Below are 20,309 nucleotides of genomic sequence, written 5' to 3'. Positions count from 1 at the left end.
GTTTGTAATACCAAAATGCAATACCTCACATTTATCCAAATTAAACTCCATCTGCCACTCCTCGGCCCATTGATCCAATTGATCAAGATCTCTTTGTGATCTTACATAACCTTCTTCACTGTCCACTATACCACCAGTTTTGTTGTCATCTTCAAACTTATGAACCATGCCCCTATATTCTCATCCAAATCATTTCTACAAATGACAAACAAAAGTGGATTCAGTACTGATAGTTGTGGAACACTACTGGTCACAGGCCTTCAATCTGAAAAATGAACCTTCACTACTACCCTTTGTTGCCTACTGTCAAGCCAATCTTCTATCCAACTGGCAAGCTCACCCTGAATACCAGGTGATCTAACATGTGGGACCTTGTTAAAGGCTTTACTGAAGTCCAAACAACAGTTTCCTCTGCTTTGCCTGCATCAATCTTTTTAGTTACTTCACTAAAAAACCCAATCAAATTTGTGAACCATGATTTTCCTCACACAAAACCATGCTGACTATCCTTAATCAGTTTTTGCCTCTCCAAGTGCATCTTTCAGAATTACCTCCAATAACTTACCTACCACTGATGTCAGATTCTCAAATCTACAGTTTCCAGACTTCTCCTTACAGCCTTTCTTAAACAATGGCACAACATTAGCTACCCTCCAGTCCTCCAGTACTGCATCCATATTTATAGGTGATACAAATATTTCTGCTAGGGGCCCCGCAATTTCCTCCATAACTTCCCACAAAATCCTGCGATACTCTTGATCAGGTCCTGGAGATTTATCTACACTTACGTTTTCTAAGACATCCAGCACTTTCTTTTCTATAATGTGAACAGTTCTCAAAATATCAATATTTATTTCCCTGTATTCTCTTGCCTCCATTTCTTTCTCAGCAGTAAAATCTGATGCAAAATATTTATTTAATATCTCTCACATCTCCTGAGGTTCAACACAAAGATGACTTCATTGATTTTTACGGGGTCCTATTCTCTCTCTGGTTGTTCTCTTGCTCTTAATGTATTTGTAGAATCTTTTTGGATTATCTTTAACCTTACCTGCCAAGGCTATCTCATATTCTCCACTTTGCCTTCCTGATTTCCTTCTTAAGAATGCCCCTAAACTCTTTATACTCTTCAGGAGATTCACTCTTTATACTCTTCAGGAGATTCAGTTGATCTCAGTAGTCTATAGCTAATATATGATTCTTTTTTTCTTTTTGACTAGAGCCTCAATATCTTTATTCATCCATTGTTCCCTAATCTTACCAGCCTTGCCTTTCACTCCAACAGGAACATAAGGCCTCTGAACTTTTGTTATCACACTTTTCAAGGTCTTCCACTTGTCAGTCGCCACTTTACTTGCAAATAGTTTATTCCAATCAACTTTTAAAAGTTCTTGTTTCATACTCTTAAAAGTTGCCTCACTCCAATTAAGAACTTTAAGTTTTATGGAAGACTTTTCCTTTTCCATAACTTTTAAAATCTAATAATATTATGATCACTAGTCCCAAAGTGTTCCCCTACTTACACTTATTTCCCAGACACCAATTTCCCAATTTCCATATTAATCAGAAGTCTCCAACATCTGAAGATATACCCCATGGGCAGGGACCATCTGTATATCCCCATCCCTTGAGGTTGGCATCTGTCACATATTTGCCTCAGCACAACATCTCCAATTCATTATGGTAATGCACTTTTGAATGCACAGCACAACAGACTAAAGATGTCTCGGGACATGATCACAGAACTATGCCAACTGCTGGAGTGGAACCTGAAGGTGTAGGTGGTTTCCATTCCCCATCATCATCAAGCAGACAGCTACACTACATTTTATGTAACTGGCTGCTTCAAAGAATTCGCATGAACTATCATTCAATCTCATCTCTGTTTGAATGTTAGGTTTTCCAAACCTTGGAAAATTCAAATAGACAACATTAGGTTCGAATCATGATGGAAACTAATGAATTTTGCCTAATTTAGATAATTTAAACATCAAAAGCACTCTTTTCCTTTTGAGAGGTTGTTACTAACAAGCCTCCAAACCGATGGTCAAAAAGGAGGTAACTGCTTTACTGTTTGAGAGTTTGTTACTTTAGCACCAATCTTCCCCCTGCAGCTGATATTCCACTACCCATCATGACAGGAAGTATGCGCGTGTGCGTGTTTGAGGGAGTGGGTGTAAAGGAGTGGAAATACAAATTTCCCTACAATTTTATGATAATAAGTAGGCTCTCCTAGCCTGAAGACAAAACTATAGACTTATATTTCTGTGTTCCTACAAATTGGTTTGTTTACATTAAGCATCGTTCTGCCATAGCCCCACTTGGTTAAAATTGAGTCTTAAGTGACTGCATTCCTGTAATGAAGTCATATCTTATCTGGACTCTTTTCAATGTAAAATTACTGTGATCATAGGTCACTTGTGGGATCATGCATCTTCAGAGTTGCAGATCTATTGTGATGGTACTCTGCCAGTATGGTCAAAGAAATCGTGACAAAAACACTCCTGAGGTTTTGGAACATGTCAAATTCAATTGAGATAACAGAAGAATTTAATTCCAGTTTGACAAGTTAACCACATATTTCCACATAATAATAAAGAAAAATCTTTCTCCTCTCCTGCACTTTCAAAGCAAGTAAATCCTTGCTCAGCAAAGGTTGGATGTAACCATCAATGCATCTCTCAATATATTAACAATTCCAAACCATTAATATTAGAACCAGAGGTACAAGATACAATTGAAATTCTGAATCTATTCCCAATAAAAAAAAACATAGGTTATTCATTTGATGGTTATTTATATTGATTATGCAATGAAATAAAATGATTATTTTATTATTACTAATGATAATATTATAACTACCTGAGTCAAGTTTGCAAATCAGAATTGACTTTCTACTGCAAAAAGACTATCAAAACCTCAGAATGTTACTTCATAATATGATTATTAGTAGTTCAAACTTCAAAGAAATAAACATCTCTCATCATGTACATTTAAATTCAAGTACATTGTTTTCACTGTTCATTCATCAGGATTCAATAGTATTACCTTGCAAAATGCTTTATTAATGGCTATTTACTTTTGCATGATCATTTATGCTGGGAAAGGAAGATTCCCACTCAAAAACCATAATATATGATACTTGTAGTTGACTCATATGTATGAACTTCCAACGTTATGATATGGTACATCAAAGGCAATAGTTACTCTTAAGCTGACAAGTGGTACATACTAATGAATTTAAGGAGTCAATAGAAGGGGAGGCAGTGGTGTGGTGGCATTATCACTAGACTATTAACCTTGAAACTCAGTTCATGTTCTGTGGACCCAGGTTCTAACCCTGTCATGGCAGATGCTGGAATTTGAATTCAATAAAGAATCTGGAGTTAATGGTCTAGGGTTTTTATGTGGGTGTTTCACACGAGCCACCTAAAATAAATCTGAACATGAGTCCTCAGAGTAATTGTGGAGGTGTCTCCACAAAGCAATTTTTTATAATCCTGGTGAGTTCATTCTATGTTTGCTTCTAATGGGGCTCTATATGAAAGCAAAACCAAGCCTGCCTGAAGAGACTGGCTTACCAGTTTCAATGTGAAGACAGGCCAGTGCACACATGCCTCTCTGCAGAAAGATGATGCAGGACCAAGGTAAATGTAAAATGCATCTCAAGGTGATCTGACAAATCCTTAGCGCATTATACAATGATATTGATCTCACTTTATACCTTCATATCCTAAACATAAAGTTTCAGTCTCTACCATTAAAATTTCAAGCATTTTTCAGGAGTCAATATCTTTCCAAATAACTGAGTAGTTGTAAACATTCATGAAATCTATTAGTGTAATGGCATATGACTAACTGAGGTATTGCCTACGTAACTCAGTACTTTGATCCTCCAGCTGCCATTAACTCAGAGTATTGCAGTCAATTGTATTCATTTTCAAGCAGCTGAAGAAAATGGCTTTTCATTGCCGAGTCCTCATTGCTTTACTTTTACTTTACTTAAATGCACAGGCTGGTAAGTGTTGTCTTATCATTTGTTTGTACACTCCACTTGAAAAAGAGGAAAAGATACAATATGAGATCTCAAACATCATGTTAGCTGCAATCCAACGTCTTTTAAAGTGAAACCAACTGTTGGCTTGGTCTAATCTGCTGCAGGCTGCTTTTCTCTAGTTTACTAAAATGAAAGATGGATTTGGGGAATGAATCTTGCTGAAACATTTCAGATGTCAGAATAATAAAAGGCTATTGTGTTGAACATTTGTACACTGGAGACTAACAAAGCTAACCCATTTCCACTCCATTTGCAGCGATACTGCTTGAAACTTTGTACCATCAATAATTGAGATAGCTTGCGGTACTTGTGTGTTTGTGTGTTATTAATGTCACAGTTTGTGTTTAGTCGGTTGATTGCTGCAAGGAACTAGGATCTTATCGTGTGTTTGGTTATTATGGGTAGAATTTTTTTCATTTGCATTTAAAGTGTTTTGTCAAGTGAGATTCACGGCACTGGGTCCACTGCGCAACTTCTCTCATGCAAGCTTCCCCTCTTCACCTCATTAATTACATAACTGAGCTCTTGGGCGCCTTCTTTGGGGAAACGGCAGGAGAGGTGGAATCATTCACAACTGTTGGGATCTTTTGTCTTTCTTGCCTCCATTGCCATATTTAAAAATGAGCGTATACCACTTCGGATGTTGCGTGGTGAGAACTGATCCTCACACCGATGGCTATTACCCAACAAATACAAGAGGAAAGGAAAGGTTGCTCACTGCTTTGTAAACAGGGACCTGGATGTGTTAGTGAATAGGGTAATGGAGATAGGGCAGTCCTTTTTCTGGTTGAATACTGCAGGAGACCCTGCCAGCAGACCAGGCCAGCCTGGATACAGATTGTAGCCCAGGTTAATGTTGTGCCATGGATGAAAATGAATATCCAGCAGTGTCAAAGGAAGAGTAAAGATTGTCTGTGCTTCACAAAAGTAAGTGTTAACATAGTTTCTTGCTGCCTCTCACTCGCAGAGCCACCACTCACTCTAAATCGACCCATGTACACACATCTCACAAATACTCACGGATGACAACTTTGCATTGCATGTATGATATCTGTTCAATGGCTTTCATCCAACACATCTTTTCAAACTATTCACTCTTCCTGCCCTCTGCACTTTCTCCTCACTCAGTGGGGACACCTCATCACATCTCCTGATTGGCTGTCACCACTAAGCCATCTTTCATTCACTTCCATTAAACTTAATCATTTGTTTTATCTCTTTGCAGGAAATATTGCCCCCCCCACCCAGACTGACCCACCTGTAATCCCTAGACTACAGAACTGGCTGTGGCCCAATCCCTGAATTGCAAGGGCATGGATCCTCAGGCTGTTGTAGGTACCTGAATGATAGTGACCAATCCCTTGTAGTGCAATTGGATGAGTCTCTTGACTGAACATGGAGATGGCTCATTACTAACTGTAGTAACCATTGGCCCTATTGAACAATTCTCCTCTTCGACATTCACAAATGGCATTTGCTTGAAGCACAAGCAAATTTTTTGCCGCATGAATGGCTGGCACATGCTGCAGGATCGGATGTTGTGATAGGTGACAGTGTAGCATACATAGTCATAGAGATGTACAGCATGGAAACAGACTCTTTGGTCCAACCTGTCCACGCCGACCAGATATCCCAATTCAATCTAGTCCCACCTGCCAGCACCCGGTGCATATCCCTCCAAACCCTTCCTATTCATATACCCATCCAAATGCCTCTTAAATGTTGCAATTGTACCAGCCTCCACCACTTCCTCTGGAAGCTCATTCCATACACGTACCACCTTCTGCATGAAAAAGTTGCCCCTTAGGTCTCTTTTATATCTTTCCCCTATCACCCTAAACCTATGCCCTCTAGTTCTGCACTCCCGGATCCCAGGGAAAAGACTTTGTCTATTTATCCTATCCATACCCCTCAATTTTGTAAACCTCTATAAGGTCACCCCTCAGCCTCCGACGGTCCAGGGAAAACAGCCCCAGCCTGTTCAGCCTCTCCCTGTCGCTCAAATCCTCCAACCCTGGCAACATCCTTGTAAATCTTTTCTGAACCCTTTCAAGTTTCACAACATCTTTCTGTCAGGAAGGAGACCAGAATTGCACGTAATATTCCAACAGCCTAACCAATGTCCTGTCGGCCAGAACATGACCTCCCAACTCCAGTACTCAATACTCTGACCAATAAAGGAAAGCATACCAAACGAGAGACATTGTTCTGAAGAAGCAGTTACATGGTGGTTGCAAGCTGCTCTGATTTACATGTCAGAAATGTGTACCATCTGGTTTCTCAGTGAACGAGAAGAGAATTGGAAGTGGCATATGAATAAGTCTTTTAACGAAATGCAAATGCATGGAAATAAGATATTTACTGCTGGTTGGCCAGATTCTGACATTGTCATTTATGGGTTGAGGGCAAGACCTGCAAAATGTTATCAATGCCAAGAATCCAATCTGTTCGTTCTCACCATATTTTCCCACATTTCCCATCATTACTTATGCTACACCAAGGTGGGGAAAATTCCATCCTTTTGGGTATGCATATTTCATTATCTCTGTGTAGGTACAAAAATAATGGCTTATTGGAAAGGTATCCCCAGAAGAGAAGTTGTGATCCTGTGCTGAGTGGATCACATTATAGGGTTAAGGGGACAGTTGATAGGAGCGATCTGTTGTAAAGGTAATGGTTCTGAATAAGTTATTGTTCATGTTACATTCTGCTCTGATCTATTCAAATCATACAGTCCTTGTAGTAGCCATTTGAAGTATGCACATGTACCCAAAGGGAACAGATGTATCCTTTACAGCTCCTGAAATTCCTTTGTAATTATTCCTAGCAGGTTAATACAAACCATGCCTACCGCTATCATACAATAAAGTACCTTGTTATATATGCCTTACCACTTACAATTAGACACGTCCTAGATTTAGCAAGAGAAAGGAGGAACTACCCAAACCAGAATACCACATGGTGGCAGCACTGTCATCTGAAAAATTGATAGTGTTTGATTATACAAACACCTTCCTCTTACCTCACAAAGAGTGGTCTTTAAAGCTATAGTCACTTTGCAGTAGGCAAAGTTTTCCCAAGGCTGGTTGGGCACAACTATGTCTTGTTTTAGCCTTATTGCTTACTTTAGATTTAATCCCTCTCACCCAACTGTGGGACAATGGGCAGCAAATCTCTGCCACTCGGCCTGCTCCGTCACAATCTTTTCTGCTCCAGCCCAGGTGATGTCCTGCTGTTGAAGGACCTATTAACTGTACTTAGCAGGTCTTCTTTTCCTACATGGTGATACGCATTCAACTGTCATTCTGGTAGGGTGCTCATTTGGAAGTGAAGTCTGCGTCAATCACCTGATGAAGGAACTCTGAAAGCTAGTACTTCCAAATAAACCTGTTGGACTATAACCTGGTGTTGTGTGATTTTTAACTTTGTACACCCCAGTCCAACACTGGTGTCTCCAAAGCAATAAATGTTGGCTCTGGCAAGGTCAATTACAACCCATGAATAAAAAAATAGAGCAATTTGTAAAACTAATATTTATTATTTGGAATGTAACCCATCTGAACATAAAATTAACATGAAATTTGTTTCTTTATTCCGGAGGTTGATCAATGTCAGCCATAATTGCATTTTATAAATATGTGTTGTATATAGCAACAATTTTCTAATATCACAATCTTCCTCTCTCCATTTATGCTGATTAGCTATCCCAAATGGAAGAAGCTGGTAATGAACAAAATAGAAAAATGCCATCTTTAAAGAAAACTTCTGAATGTTTTTTGGGAGCATACATAATTATGCTAATGATCCAGTTATGATTTACCAACTACTATCGCTGGTAACTTAATGAAGCAAGAATAGATGAATTTTCTCGATTAAAATGGGCAAATTGGCTTACATCGATCGATGCTGATACCAATAGTGCTGCCTTCATAAAATCTGGAACCAAGAGGCCTCACTTTTAGTCTTGTAAATAATTTATGAGTGATGTTTTAGCCAAGGTAAAGTTGAATCATTCTATGTAATTAGTTTTATTTGGTTTATCACTATTTATTTTGTATTAATATTAACAGCTATATCTGTTCTGAGGCAACAGGTAATATGAAGGAATAGTGCTGGTAAAGGGGTGTTAGTACAGGTTTCTCAATCTCAACAGTCTCTCAGCTCCCAGGCAATTCTAAAATGGAGTATAGAATTCCCGGTTACTTTCTCCATTACAACATTGTGGCAAATTCAGAATCAACTTGTCATACTTTTACCCCTTAATATAAAAGTTTGTAATTATTTGGAATTTGGCACTGCTGGGTTTGTCCTGATGTGCGCAAAGTGAAAAGCTTCAGCAACTTGTCTTCCTTTTCAGCAATTCTCTAGTTTAACACTACCTAGCTAAACCTAGCCAAATAACTTTGTTGTTTCCCCCATTATATACAAATCAATGGGCAAAGTCTGCATAAATAATAACCACCGGAAATACTTAACCTGCATACTGTAGTTTTGGCCAATGACATGAATAAAGACAACACTTTTATCACTTGTACTTCTGTTCAGCAAGTGGTAGAAATGCAGTTCAGCAAGTGGTAGACCAGAGGCAGGGACAGTACATTATGCCTTGAGAGCCCTAGCTCTTCAGGATAGCATCCCAGACCAAACCATCTTCAACTGCTTCTTCAATTATCTTCCATACATCATAAGCTCAGCTGTAGGAATGCTTGCTAATGCCAGGCTGGTACACTCCAAAGCATTCACTCTCATTAGTCCACTCCAGTAAAGTTGAACTACACAGTGTCCAGGACATTCACAACTTCGCAAACACATCAGCAGTGTGTACCTTTCTACAGAAACATTGGAAAATGTTCAGGCACGGACCAACATGTGGCAAGTAATATTCCCTCCAAAATGGTTCCCGTCAATGAAATTCTCCAGCAAGAGAGAATCTAAGCATCTCCCTTTTTTGTTCAATGGCATAAACATGGCTGAATTCCCGACTATCAACACCCTGGGTGATCAATATTAGTCAGAATTTTAGATGGAACAGTCATTTAAATGTTATGGTTACATGAGCAGGTTGGAGAATTCCGTGGAATTCTAACACACTTCTTGACCCACAAAAATCTGCCTCTGATCTCCAAACTCATGGTGTAAATGTCACTGGTACTAGTTATCTAGAGATTATTACCATCAGTATTCTGGGGATAAGGGCTTGAATCCCACCATTTCAGATAAATTTTAAAAAGCTCTCAAATAAGGAGCTAGTCTAATGGTGACCAGATAACCACTGTTGGTTTTCGTAAAAAAAAATCTGCCATGTAACTGCCTAAAGGTGTTAAAGCAACTTCCAACAAATTGGACTGTGATCAGTTGTGACTATAAAGATAACCAAGGCCTGCTTAGTAACAACATACTCTCTGCAGATTACATCTCAAACTGTAAACACATATTTTTGAAGCAGATAGGGCTAACGAGCTAGTTTCAATTTTATTGGAGTGGACTGATGAGAGTGAATACTCTGCAGTGCACCAACCTGGGTATGTGTTAGTGTGCTATGATACTCGTGGTCAAAGAACTATTCCCCTATTTATCCCTGTTTTACAGGTAAAAGCCCTTCTGTAATGCCGAGTGCTGCATAATAGTTAAAAAAGAAATAGCATCACACCCTGAAAGCTGGAATTAAACCATGGGCCCAAAGGTATCAGAAATTCATTCAGTTTACAAAGCCAGGAATCTCAAACAGTGTCTGTTCAACTGTCAACTTCAACACTGCTGTTAACCATCCCTCATAAAGGCTACAACATTCAACTATCTGTTCTATCCAAACAATTCAGAGAATGATCCATATATATTTTAAAAGCCTTTTATCTTTTTGGACTTACCTGTTATTTCTAATTTGCGTATATATTAGCATTACCATTTTTTTCTCATGTTTAGTAATTAAAAAAACTCACTTGCTTTGTTAAATCAAGAAAGCCTGATTAAACTGGCTAAAACATAAATTCTTTTGGGTCTGGGTGCAAAACATATAGAAGGCAAAGAAGTCTTTCTCAAGTAATTTTGTTGCAACCAATTGAGGGGGTGGGTGAATAAAGAAGGACAGCCAATTCATCCTCCCTCCCCTGGGAGCTGAGCAGTCGGGCTATCCTTTTTATTGCTGTAAGGAACTGGGAAACCTCTAGTCATCACAAAATCTGCAGTTCTTTCAAATCTGTTGTGCATTTCTCGTATTTTCAATTTTTATTTCAGATTTCCAAAATCTGTACATATTTTCTTTCATCATGAAACTTACACATAATCTCGCGCATATAGTTTGTCCTTACCTGCTTGAATTAGATCTGCACAGCTTGTATCATGTTACTTAACCAGGCAACATATACTCTATATGGTTTGAAGTATATAATGCACTAAAATGATATTCAACATAAGCTAAAACTATACGATTTCAAGTAGGAGTTGGATATAGCACTTGGGGCTAAAAGGATCAAAAGATATGGGGGGCAAGCAGGAACAGGATATTGAGTAGGATGATCAACCATAGTCATAATAAATGATGGAGCAGACTTGAAGGGCTGAATGACTTACTCCTGCTCCTATTTTCTATGTATTGCCCAGATCCTTCACGAAGTGGTAATTGTTGTCTGATTGCCAAGCTTTCGTCTGCCTAACTATTGCTTTGTTGGGTCCTTTGAGCCCAGTACGATGTCCCTTAAAGAACTGTATTGCAGCACTGTAGTGTCTTGAGGAAGGCAAGACAGCCATCCCCCCCTCTTACAGCACTAGCTGCTATTGTGCAACTTGAAAGATCCAAACTGAATGTTAAAGAATAGTAATTGGATGGATGAGTGAATGGGTAAGATGGTGGTACAGGGAGGTGGGTAAGTTAAGTGGGCAGGGTTTTAGATGGGTAAGGTGATGGGCAAGTAAGGTGACAATTGGGTGAAATGGGTAGTTGGGTCATCATATTGGGGCTAAAGGTCTGGTTGAGGGGAAAAGTTAAACAGAAAGCCTGGGGGTAATATCAACAAGGGAGAAGTCAGTTTGGAACAGGGAGCTAAGAGGTCGGCAGTGATGTGTAGTGGAGGGGGTTTAGTCAGGGGATATACTCAAAGGTCAGGGAGGGTATAGTCATGGAGTCAAAGGGAAAATCAGGGGGTCAGTGTAAGTGTTTTGGGGTCAGCTGCGTATTACTCAGGACTTAGACCAGGACGTTTGTGTCTAACACTAGCTGGTAACTGTTCAGGTAAGAACTGTCCTAAGTCTCTGAGTCAGGAATGGAAACTTCTGGGATAGTTCCCATGAAGGCCAGTGCATCAGAATTTCTCTGGCATCCCCAGACATATCTAGAGTCATGCGCCCAAGATTTAAGCTTTTGAGTGCAACAAGACAGAAAATGTAAAATTGAACATTTGTTTGTCAGGATATTTCTTACTCTATAAACAAGTATCTTGAACTATTTCTAACTTCTTCTTTCAAAGGCGCAGCAAAAACAACCTCCAGTGGAGCCTGGCAGCCTTGGCTAATTGGACTCACTGCCGTCACTGTGTTCATTTTCATCGTCTTTGTCCTGTTGATAATGAACAGGATTTTTTGTACAAAGTAAGTCAGTGGAGCTATACCAAATATTTATGTCTTTTTATCAAATGTCAAAAATCAGTATGAATTGAAATGGAGATTTCGAGAGAGAAATTTACTGTCATATGTATTCAGTATAAAATATTGTGAAAACTGTGTACTGTCACTGTATATGAGTGCCATTTACGTTAACTTAGGGTAAAATAAAGAAATATAACTTAAAAAGAGTCCAAACTTCCTTTGTGTGAAAAAAGGTAGTTCTTTAAAAAGAACAGCTGACAAACTCTTGCTTCCTCAGTTTTTTGATGATGGAGATATTTTCAAAGCATGCTTTCAGCTGCTTGTTTTTAATTTTTACTAAGAGCTTTCTGCAATTTTACACATTCTGCATGCCCTTTCCTAATCTCAGTGATGTGTCCCATTTTTGTTTTCTCTTTGTTGCTCTTTCACAATACATTTGTTGCTTCCTAGCCTACATTTTATTCTTTCTAAATCTAATTTGACCATCTCTCCATTTAATTTATATACCTGTGTCTCCCTTTTATGTAAGAGGTGCCTCTCAAAATTGAACCTGTGACATTTTGTATGACAGAATTCTACATGTGACTCGTTATAAATAGAAACAATGAACTGTGGTAGGCAAATTGGGCAAATCATGTTTGCAAGAGAAGGTAAGAATAATGGCTGTGCTGTACCATTACTAGCACCTTAACCTCAATATATAAGAAGGTCATTGTGACAAAGAGAACCCAACCCACAACAGTTCATTTTTTAAAAGCTACGATCATGAACTTGCACTGTTCATATCCTGCAGGTTGGGAAGGGTGACCCAAATCTAAGTATTGAATACATGTCCATGACAATAAAATATTTTCATGGATTCCAATATTGGTGGCTCAGTGATTAGCACTGTTGCCTTATGGCAGTGGGGACCCGGGTTTGATTCTATCCTTGGGCAACTGTCTGTTTGGAGTTTGCACGTTCTCCCCGTGTCTGCGTGGGTTTCTTCCCACAGTCTGAAAATGTGCAGGTTAGGTGAATTGGCTGTGCAAAATTGTCCATAGTGTTCAGGGATGTATAGGTTAGGTGCATTAGACAGAGGTAAGTATCAGGTAGGGGGAATGGGTTACTCTTTGGGGGGAGAAAGTGAGGTCTGCAGATGCTGGAGATCAGAGATGGAAATGTGTTGCTGGAAAAGCGCAGCAGGTCAGGCAGCATCTAGGGAACAGGAGAATCGACGTTTCGGGCATTAGCCCTTCTTCAGGAAGAAGGGCTAATGCCCGAAACGTCGAATCTCCTGTTCCCTAGATGCTGCCTGACCTGCTGCGCTTTTCCAGCAACACATTTCCTACTCTTTGAGGGGGGGGTCGGTGTGGACCTGTTAGGCCAAAGGGCCTGTTTCAACACTGAAAGATTAATCTTGTAGACGAACATCACTTTTTAAAATTCGATTGATTAGATCTGAATGGGCAATCTGCCTGAGATGCAAATGAAGATGTTCAATGTTAATACCTAAATGGACCTTCATTTCATAGAATCATAGAATCCCTACAGCGTGGAAGCAGGTCACTTGGCCCATTGAGTCCACACCAACCTTCTGAAGAGCATCGCACCCAGATACAGCCCCCACTGTATCCCTGTAATCCTTCATTTCCCATAGATATCCCATTTACTCTGCATATCTTTGCACTGTAGGAGGAAACCCATGCAGACACAGAGAGAATGTGCAAACGCCACACAGACAGTTGCTCAAGTCCTTGGTGCTGTGAGACAGCAGTGCTAACTACTGAGCCATCGTACCATCCATTTAATAATAACAGCTTGGTTATAGTCTAGTAGTGGAAAAAATGATTATGAAAGCTGGTGGATTTTTGTAAAGATCCTACTGGATCAACAAGTCCTTCAGGAAAGAAATCTACCCGGACCTCTTCTGACAAAAATGTGACTCCAATATCACAATGTTCCTTCATGCCTCCTGAAGTGTCCTGGTACGTAAATCCATTGGAGAAAGAATTACAAGGCGAATGAGTCTTGGAGGCAAGCTGCTAATGCTGCTATATCCTGAGAGCAAAAGAAAATTAATGGTCGCAAGATCTGTGATACAGTTCTTAACAATGTATCCTAGACACTGGTAGAAGGACTGTTATGGGCTGTATTGATCCAAGTGTTACTTTTTGTAGGAATAAGAATCAAGGGGACTCTGACAATAACCATTCTGGCGGTGATGAGTAAGTATTTCATTGTCATACAAACACTCATTTCTTTTCACAAATTGTTATTTTGAGTGAACAATAATGATTTATTCAATTTCTACTATTTCTTGTAAAATCACAACAAAAATATAAATAAACTAAAGTTTTAGTTAAGCTATTGGTGTATTATTGTGTTAAAGAGACTTCTATATGCAATGCTAGACCAGTCAGAAATGCAATGTTTATACTCAGTATCATTCAAATGTGCTCTCACTCAAGAGGTGGTGACATTTAATTTGCTCTCAAAGCCACGTTCCCCTTACTGAAGCTCACTAGATGTTGGCACAGGGTGGCAGAAGCTAATTAGTCACCCAAAGTTCAGGGCCCATCTCCATTCTCCACAACCATGCTGGAAATTAATAACAGTTTTTTCTGTAGTTTGGCAAATAATTGTCAAGGACTTGACTTTGGGCAGGATGTCAAGGGAAAGACATATAAACTAACCAACCATTTCTAGAAGGGATAGATAGCTCAAAAACTCCCGAAAACATATGAGATTGATCCTCAATAAATGATAGCCCCCAAACAGCAGGTCAATGATGATTAAATTGCTATCCACATCTATGGGGACAGGCTGATTTGAAGTGCATGAACGAAACTGATGGAAGAAAGGATGCTGGTGAAGGACCGACAATGATGAGGTAATTCTGCAGTAACTCAGCTACCAGTGAAACTGATGATTAATCATCATAATCTGGATGGGTTAGGAGTCTTTATGGAGTACTGTAGGAATAACAAAAATCAGCTCACAGTCTGTAAGTGAGCAGGCTAGGTATTGTTAGTAAGTGTGCCTAGATGTAGCAAGACAGTGGAATGACGAGTTTTGTCATTTATTCTCCCCTAGAATTGTTACAAAATGGGACAAAATCTCAGTGTGGAATGGAGTCCTTCCCATTTCTATTCCCATAGTTAGCAATTCATACAACATAGGCTTTGATCTTGATTGAAATTTGGGATTAAAGTGTTCGATAGGAAGTTTAGTCTAATATATGTTTCATTGTTTTTAGCTATTACCCAGGTAAATTGTATTAAATATTGGATGTAGGCTTGTTAATGCTGCCATATCCTGAGATTAAAAAAATCAATGGGTGTAAGATCTGCAATATAATCCTTAATAATGTATTTAGACAGCATTGGAAGGACTGTTGTGTTGTATTGACCCAAGTGTTATTTTTTATAGGTGTGTGAAACAGGACATTGAACTATTGCCTGAGGATAGGTAGGTGTTTCTTTGTCATACAAGCATAGATGTCTTTTTACAAATTGTTGCTATTTTGAGTGAACAATAATAATGTATGTAATTTCTAATACTCCTTTAAAATCACAGCAAACTATAAGTAAACTAAAGTTTCAGTTGAGTTAATGTTATTTTATTGTATCAAAGAGACTTCTGGATGCAATGCTGGACCAGTCAGAAATGCAATGATTGCACTCAATATCTTTCAAATGTGCTCTCACTCAAGAGGTGGTGACATTTAATTTGCTCTTAAAGCCACGTTCCCCTTACTGAAGCTCACTGGATGTTGGCACAGGATGGCAGGACCTAATTAATCACCCAAATTTAAGGGCTCACCTTCATTCACCCACCCATACTAAAAAATAATAACATCTTTTCTGTAATCTGGAAAATCATTATCAATGATTTGAATTTGTGTGGAAACTCAAAGGCAGGATATCCAAAAAAACTCAAGATTAACCAGCCATTTCTATGAAAGATTGATGGCTCAAAATCTCTAGAAAGCATAGGACATGTGAAATTAGTCCTCAATGTGTGATAGCCCAAGCAGCAGGTCAAATGTGCTCACAATTGAGAAGGTTTTGGGGACAGACTGATTTGAAGTTTGTGAACCAACCTGATGGAAGAAAGGATGTTGAAGAAGGGCCGACAAAGATGGGTTACTTCAGTTACAACTCAGCTACCAGTGAAACCAATGATCAATCATCATTATCTGGCTGGGTTAGGAGCCTTTATTGAGTACTGTAATCATCAGCTCTCAGTCTGTAAGTGAGCAGGCGAGGTAATGAAAGTAAGTGTGCCTAGATGTAGTGAGAAAGCTGAGTGACAAGTTTTGCCATTTATCATCCCCTAGAATTGCTGCAAAAGGGGACAAAGTCTCAATGCAGAATGGAGTCCTTCCTACTTTGATTCCCATAGTTAGCAATTCATACAACATAGGCCTTGATCTTGATTGAAACTTGGGATTAAAGTGTTCAATAGGAAGTTTAGTCTAATATCTGCTTCATTGTTTTTAGCTATTCTCCAGGTAAATTGTATTTAATATCATACGTAGGCTTGCTAATGCTGCCATATCCTGACAGCAAAAGAAATCTAATGGTTGCAAGATATGTGGTACAGTCCTTAACAAAGTATCCTAGACACTGAAGGATGGACTGTTATGTTAGTAATAAACCAAGTGTTACTTTTTATAGGAATAAGAATCAAAAGGACTCTGACAGCAACCATTCTGGTGATGATGGGTAAGTGTTTCATTGTCATATAAGCATTTATGTCTTTTTACAAATTGTTGTTATTTTGAGTGAACAATAAAGATTTTTTCAATTTCTACTATTTCTTCCAAAATCACAGCAAAAATGTAAGCAAACTAAAGTTTTAGTTGAGTTAATTTTTTTTGTATGACAGATACTGCTTCATGCAATGCTAGCCCAGTCAGAAATGCAACGATTGCACTCAATCCCACTCAAATGTGCTCTCACTCAAGAGGTGGTGACATTTAATTTGCTCTTAAGGCCACGTTCCCCTTACTGAAGCTCACTGGATGTTGGCACAGGATGACAGAAACTAATTAATCACCCAAAATTCAGGGACTGCCTCTATTCCCCACACCATGCTGGTAATTAATTTTTTTTTCTGTAGTTTGGCAAATAATTGTCAAGGACTTGACTTTGGGCAGGATGTCAAGGGGAGGACATACAACAAAAACTGAAGACTAACCAACCATTTCTAGAAGGGATAGATAGCTCAAAAACTCCAGAAAACATATGACATATGAGATTGACCCTCAATATGTGATAGACCAAGCAGCAGGCCAACAGTGCTCCCAATTGGGATGATTCAATTCCTATCCATATCTATGGGAACTGGCTGATTTAAAGGTACGAACCAAACTGATGGAAGAAAGGATGTTAAAGAAGGGTCAACAATGATGAGGTATTTCTGCAGTAACTCAGCTACCAGTGAAACCAATGATTGATCATCATAATCTGGACGGGGTAGGAGCCTTTATTTAGTACTTCAGACTAACAATCATCAGCTTGCAGTCTGTAAGCGAGCAGGCTAGGCAATATTACTAAGTCTGCCTAGATGTCGTGAGAGAATTGAGTGACGAGTTTTGTCATTTATCCTCCCCGAGAATTGCTGCAAAATGGGACAAAATCTCTTTGTGGAATGGAGTCCTTCCCACTTCTATTCCCATAGTTAGCAATTCATATAACATAGGCCTTGACCTTGATTGAAATTTGAGATCAAAGTGTTCGATAGGAAGTTTAGTCTGATATCAGTTCATTGTTTTTAGCTATTTTCCATATATATTGTATTCAATATTTCTTTTTTTTGGAATGTACAAAATAGTAGAAGTAGTAATAAGATAGAAATTACTGAACAGTTTGTGTGTACTGAAGGTGAAGCTAATTCTTTTCAATAAATACTCTGATCTCATGACGAAAACACTGAACTAAACCTGCTAATGCATTCACACCAGTACCTGTCTACATTTATGGGACACCACCAGCTGCAGGTTCTCCTCCAAGTCACAGCAATAGCCACTTGACATTATATTGTTCTTCTTCACTGTCACTGAATCAAAGTCCTTTAGCTCCCTGCTCAACAACATCATGGGTGGACCTACACCATGACAGCTGCAGCAATTCACCTTCTCAAGGACAATTAGGCTGGCAATTAGGAATCTGAGGATTCAAAGTGACCTTTGGTCCTAAAGTGTCTGTGACAACCTCCTTAATATCTTCTATTGCCTGCTGCAGCATTACACTGAATAAGGTGGTGAATTAGTTATGGGTGAGCCCACATTCCTGCTTCATATTGGAGATTTGGAAGGAATTCCAGAGGCTGACCTTGTGCCTGATTTGTCTGTACTAATTTTTGTGAAACTATTTCAGTGTGGCAGGATGTAGGTGGGCAATCAAGTTTATCCAGGATTTTCCAAAGTCTGTTTATGCTCACAGTTTTGAATGCCTTGGTGTGGGCTGAGAAAGAGAGGTAAAACCCTCTTCTTGTATCTTTACATACCATGTCTGTGTTGCCTCTGCTTGCTCTGAAACTGCACTGGCTCTCTGGCAGATTTGTTTCTTCAATGGCAAGAACAAAAGTGTTCTAACCAGCAATTGAAGGGAGGATGATTGCATGGTAGCAGATGCAATGTGACTTCCCCCTTTCCTTTTGTTGGCTTTGATGATAATAGCATCAGAAATACCCTGCGTAAATCTGTCCTGTTCCCAGCAGGCCTTACAAAGTCATAGAAATGTCAAGTAGTGTTGGACATTCTTCAAGGTTTCAGGAAGAATTCCATCAAATTCGAGTGTTTTGTTGCTCTTTATCTGATTGATAATGGTCACAGTTTCCTTGACCAATTTGGTTTGACTTGATATAGTTGATGATAGTATATGCACTTGACACTGAAACATTCTGACCACTGATCCAGAACAGACTTCTTGTTGGTGTGTTTCAATTCTGCTGAAGGTGGTTTTGTTTTGATACTGTTATGACACACCGTACACCTTCCTGCTTAATGTAAACCAGAAACACTGAAAAGATTTATCCCATGCAGTAATCTGTGAAAATTCAAGAGGCCAAGGACTATTTAAAGTAAAAATTAACAACTTTATTTCTTAAGGTATAACAGAGAATAATTAACTAACAACTATTTACAACTCCTTCCTCTAACCTATCTTTTATCTTCCCCTTCTACAATGCTAATCTAATAAACCCCCCCCGATTAAGATTTATCAAAAATTCAAATTTTCAAAACCAGCCAGCTGTCGAATCTTCTATTTGGATCTTCCTGTGTCTTTTTTTCTTCTTCTTAGGGATTATGCTTCACAGGTCACAGATCGATAAAAGTACCTATAAGAGAGCTATTCTCTGAGCAGTCTGCAGATGTCATTGGCTTGGCAGTTCTCCTCCAACTGTTCAGCTTTTCCCATTCTTATACCCCCAAAACACCGGATTGTATCATTGGCTTTTAAGGTTGTCAATATACTAAATTCAATCTTGATTGGAGTTTGGTATTTTTTGGGGTATAATTTAAACTGATTGGCCAAATTTGAATTTGTTTTTGTCACCTTCAGGCTACCCAGCTAATCTAGCTTTCGACCAACTGTTACATTGTTACTTTATTCAGAACACTTGGTGCTGTCAGGTAGTTCTGCCAGCTTTAAACTCTCTTAAAGGTATAGTGCACCCACATCTTCATAACAATACACTAGTCTACATACAGATTTTAGTGTTTCCTTGAAGCTTTTTATGTCATCAGTATTAGTGTACAGATGAGGTTTTTCTCCAAGTGTGATCCACCAGTCATTTTGGATGTTCCCCAGTTTACATTACAGTCTGCTGCACACCTGACAGTCAGCTATCTTTTTCTCTTGGCTAGTCAGCTGAACCTAGTGAATCTGATGAGTCGATTTCTTAACTGCCAGCATATTTTGGACTTTATCATTTTCATCAAACCATGTCCTATTCTTCCTATTGCTGAGTCTATTGAACTTGTTGGATGTATTCAGTTCAGCAGCTTTGATGTATTCCCAGAGTTCTTCTGGTGTGGAGTCAGCAGTGAGATCAGAGTGTTCCAGTCCATCGGTAAAGTTGTTTGATATCTATCTCGTCAAAAGGAAGAAGGTAGCTTACATAAGGTGGAGGAAGCTAGGGTCAAACTCAGCTCTAGAGGATTACAGGCAGGCAAGGAAGGAGCTCAAAAATGGTCTGAGGAGAGCCAGGAGGGAGCACGAGAAAAGCTTGGCAGAATGGATTAGGGAGAACACAAAGGCATTTTACACTTATGTGAGGAATAAGAGAGTGGTCAAAGAAAGAGTAGGGAACTTGTGGGTGGAGTCTGAGGATGTAGGGGAAGCCCTAAATGAGTTTTTTGCTTCTGTCTTTACGAAAGAAACAAACTTTGTAGTGAATGAAACCTTTGAAGAGCAGGTGTGCATGCTGGAATGGATAGAGATAGAGGAAGCTGATGTGCTGAAAATTTTGTCAAACATTAGGATTGACAAGTCACCAGGCCCAGACCAGATTTGTCCTCGGCTGCTTTGGGAAATGAGAAATGCAATTGCTTCACCACTTGCGAAGATCTTTGCATCTTTGCTCTCCACTGGAGTCGTACCTGAGGACTGGAGAGAGGCAAATGTAATTCCTCTCTTCAAGAAAGGAAATAGGGAAATCCCCGGCAATTACAGACCAG

General features: G+C 39.2%; 1 protein-coding gene across 1 annotated transcript in view; it reads left to right on the top strand.

Annotated features, from left to right (window-relative positions):
- Positions 1-3,909: 3,909 nt before the first annotated feature.
- The window catches only part of LOC122565093 (small integral membrane protein 24-like), a 17,233-nt gene continuing 833 nt past the window's right edge, over positions 3,910-20,309 (top strand). The window contains exons 1-5 of the mRNA XM_043720731.1: positions 3,910-4,018; positions 11,521-11,641; positions 13,798-13,845; positions 15,050-15,088; positions 16,300-16,347. Coding sequence (XP_043576666.1) covers positions 3,958-4,018; positions 11,521-11,641; positions 13,798-13,845; positions 15,050-15,088; positions 16,300-16,347 — 317 coding nt within the window. The 5' untranslated portion in view covers positions 3,910-3,957. The remainder of the gene's footprint in view (positions 4,019-11,520; positions 11,642-13,797; positions 13,846-15,049; positions 15,089-16,299; positions 16,348-20,309) is intronic.

Source organism: Chiloscyllium plagiosum, chromosome 31 (assembly GCF_004010195.1).
Source record: "Chiloscyllium plagiosum isolate BGI_BamShark_2017 chromosome 31, ASM401019v2, whole genome shotgun sequence".
Taxonomy (NCBI): Eukaryota; Metazoa; Chordata; class Chondrichthyes; order Orectolobiformes; family Hemiscylliidae; genus Chiloscyllium; species Chiloscyllium plagiosum.
The sequence above is the reverse complement of the archived record's forward strand: the minus strand, read 5'-3'. Positions and strand labels throughout refer to the sequence as shown.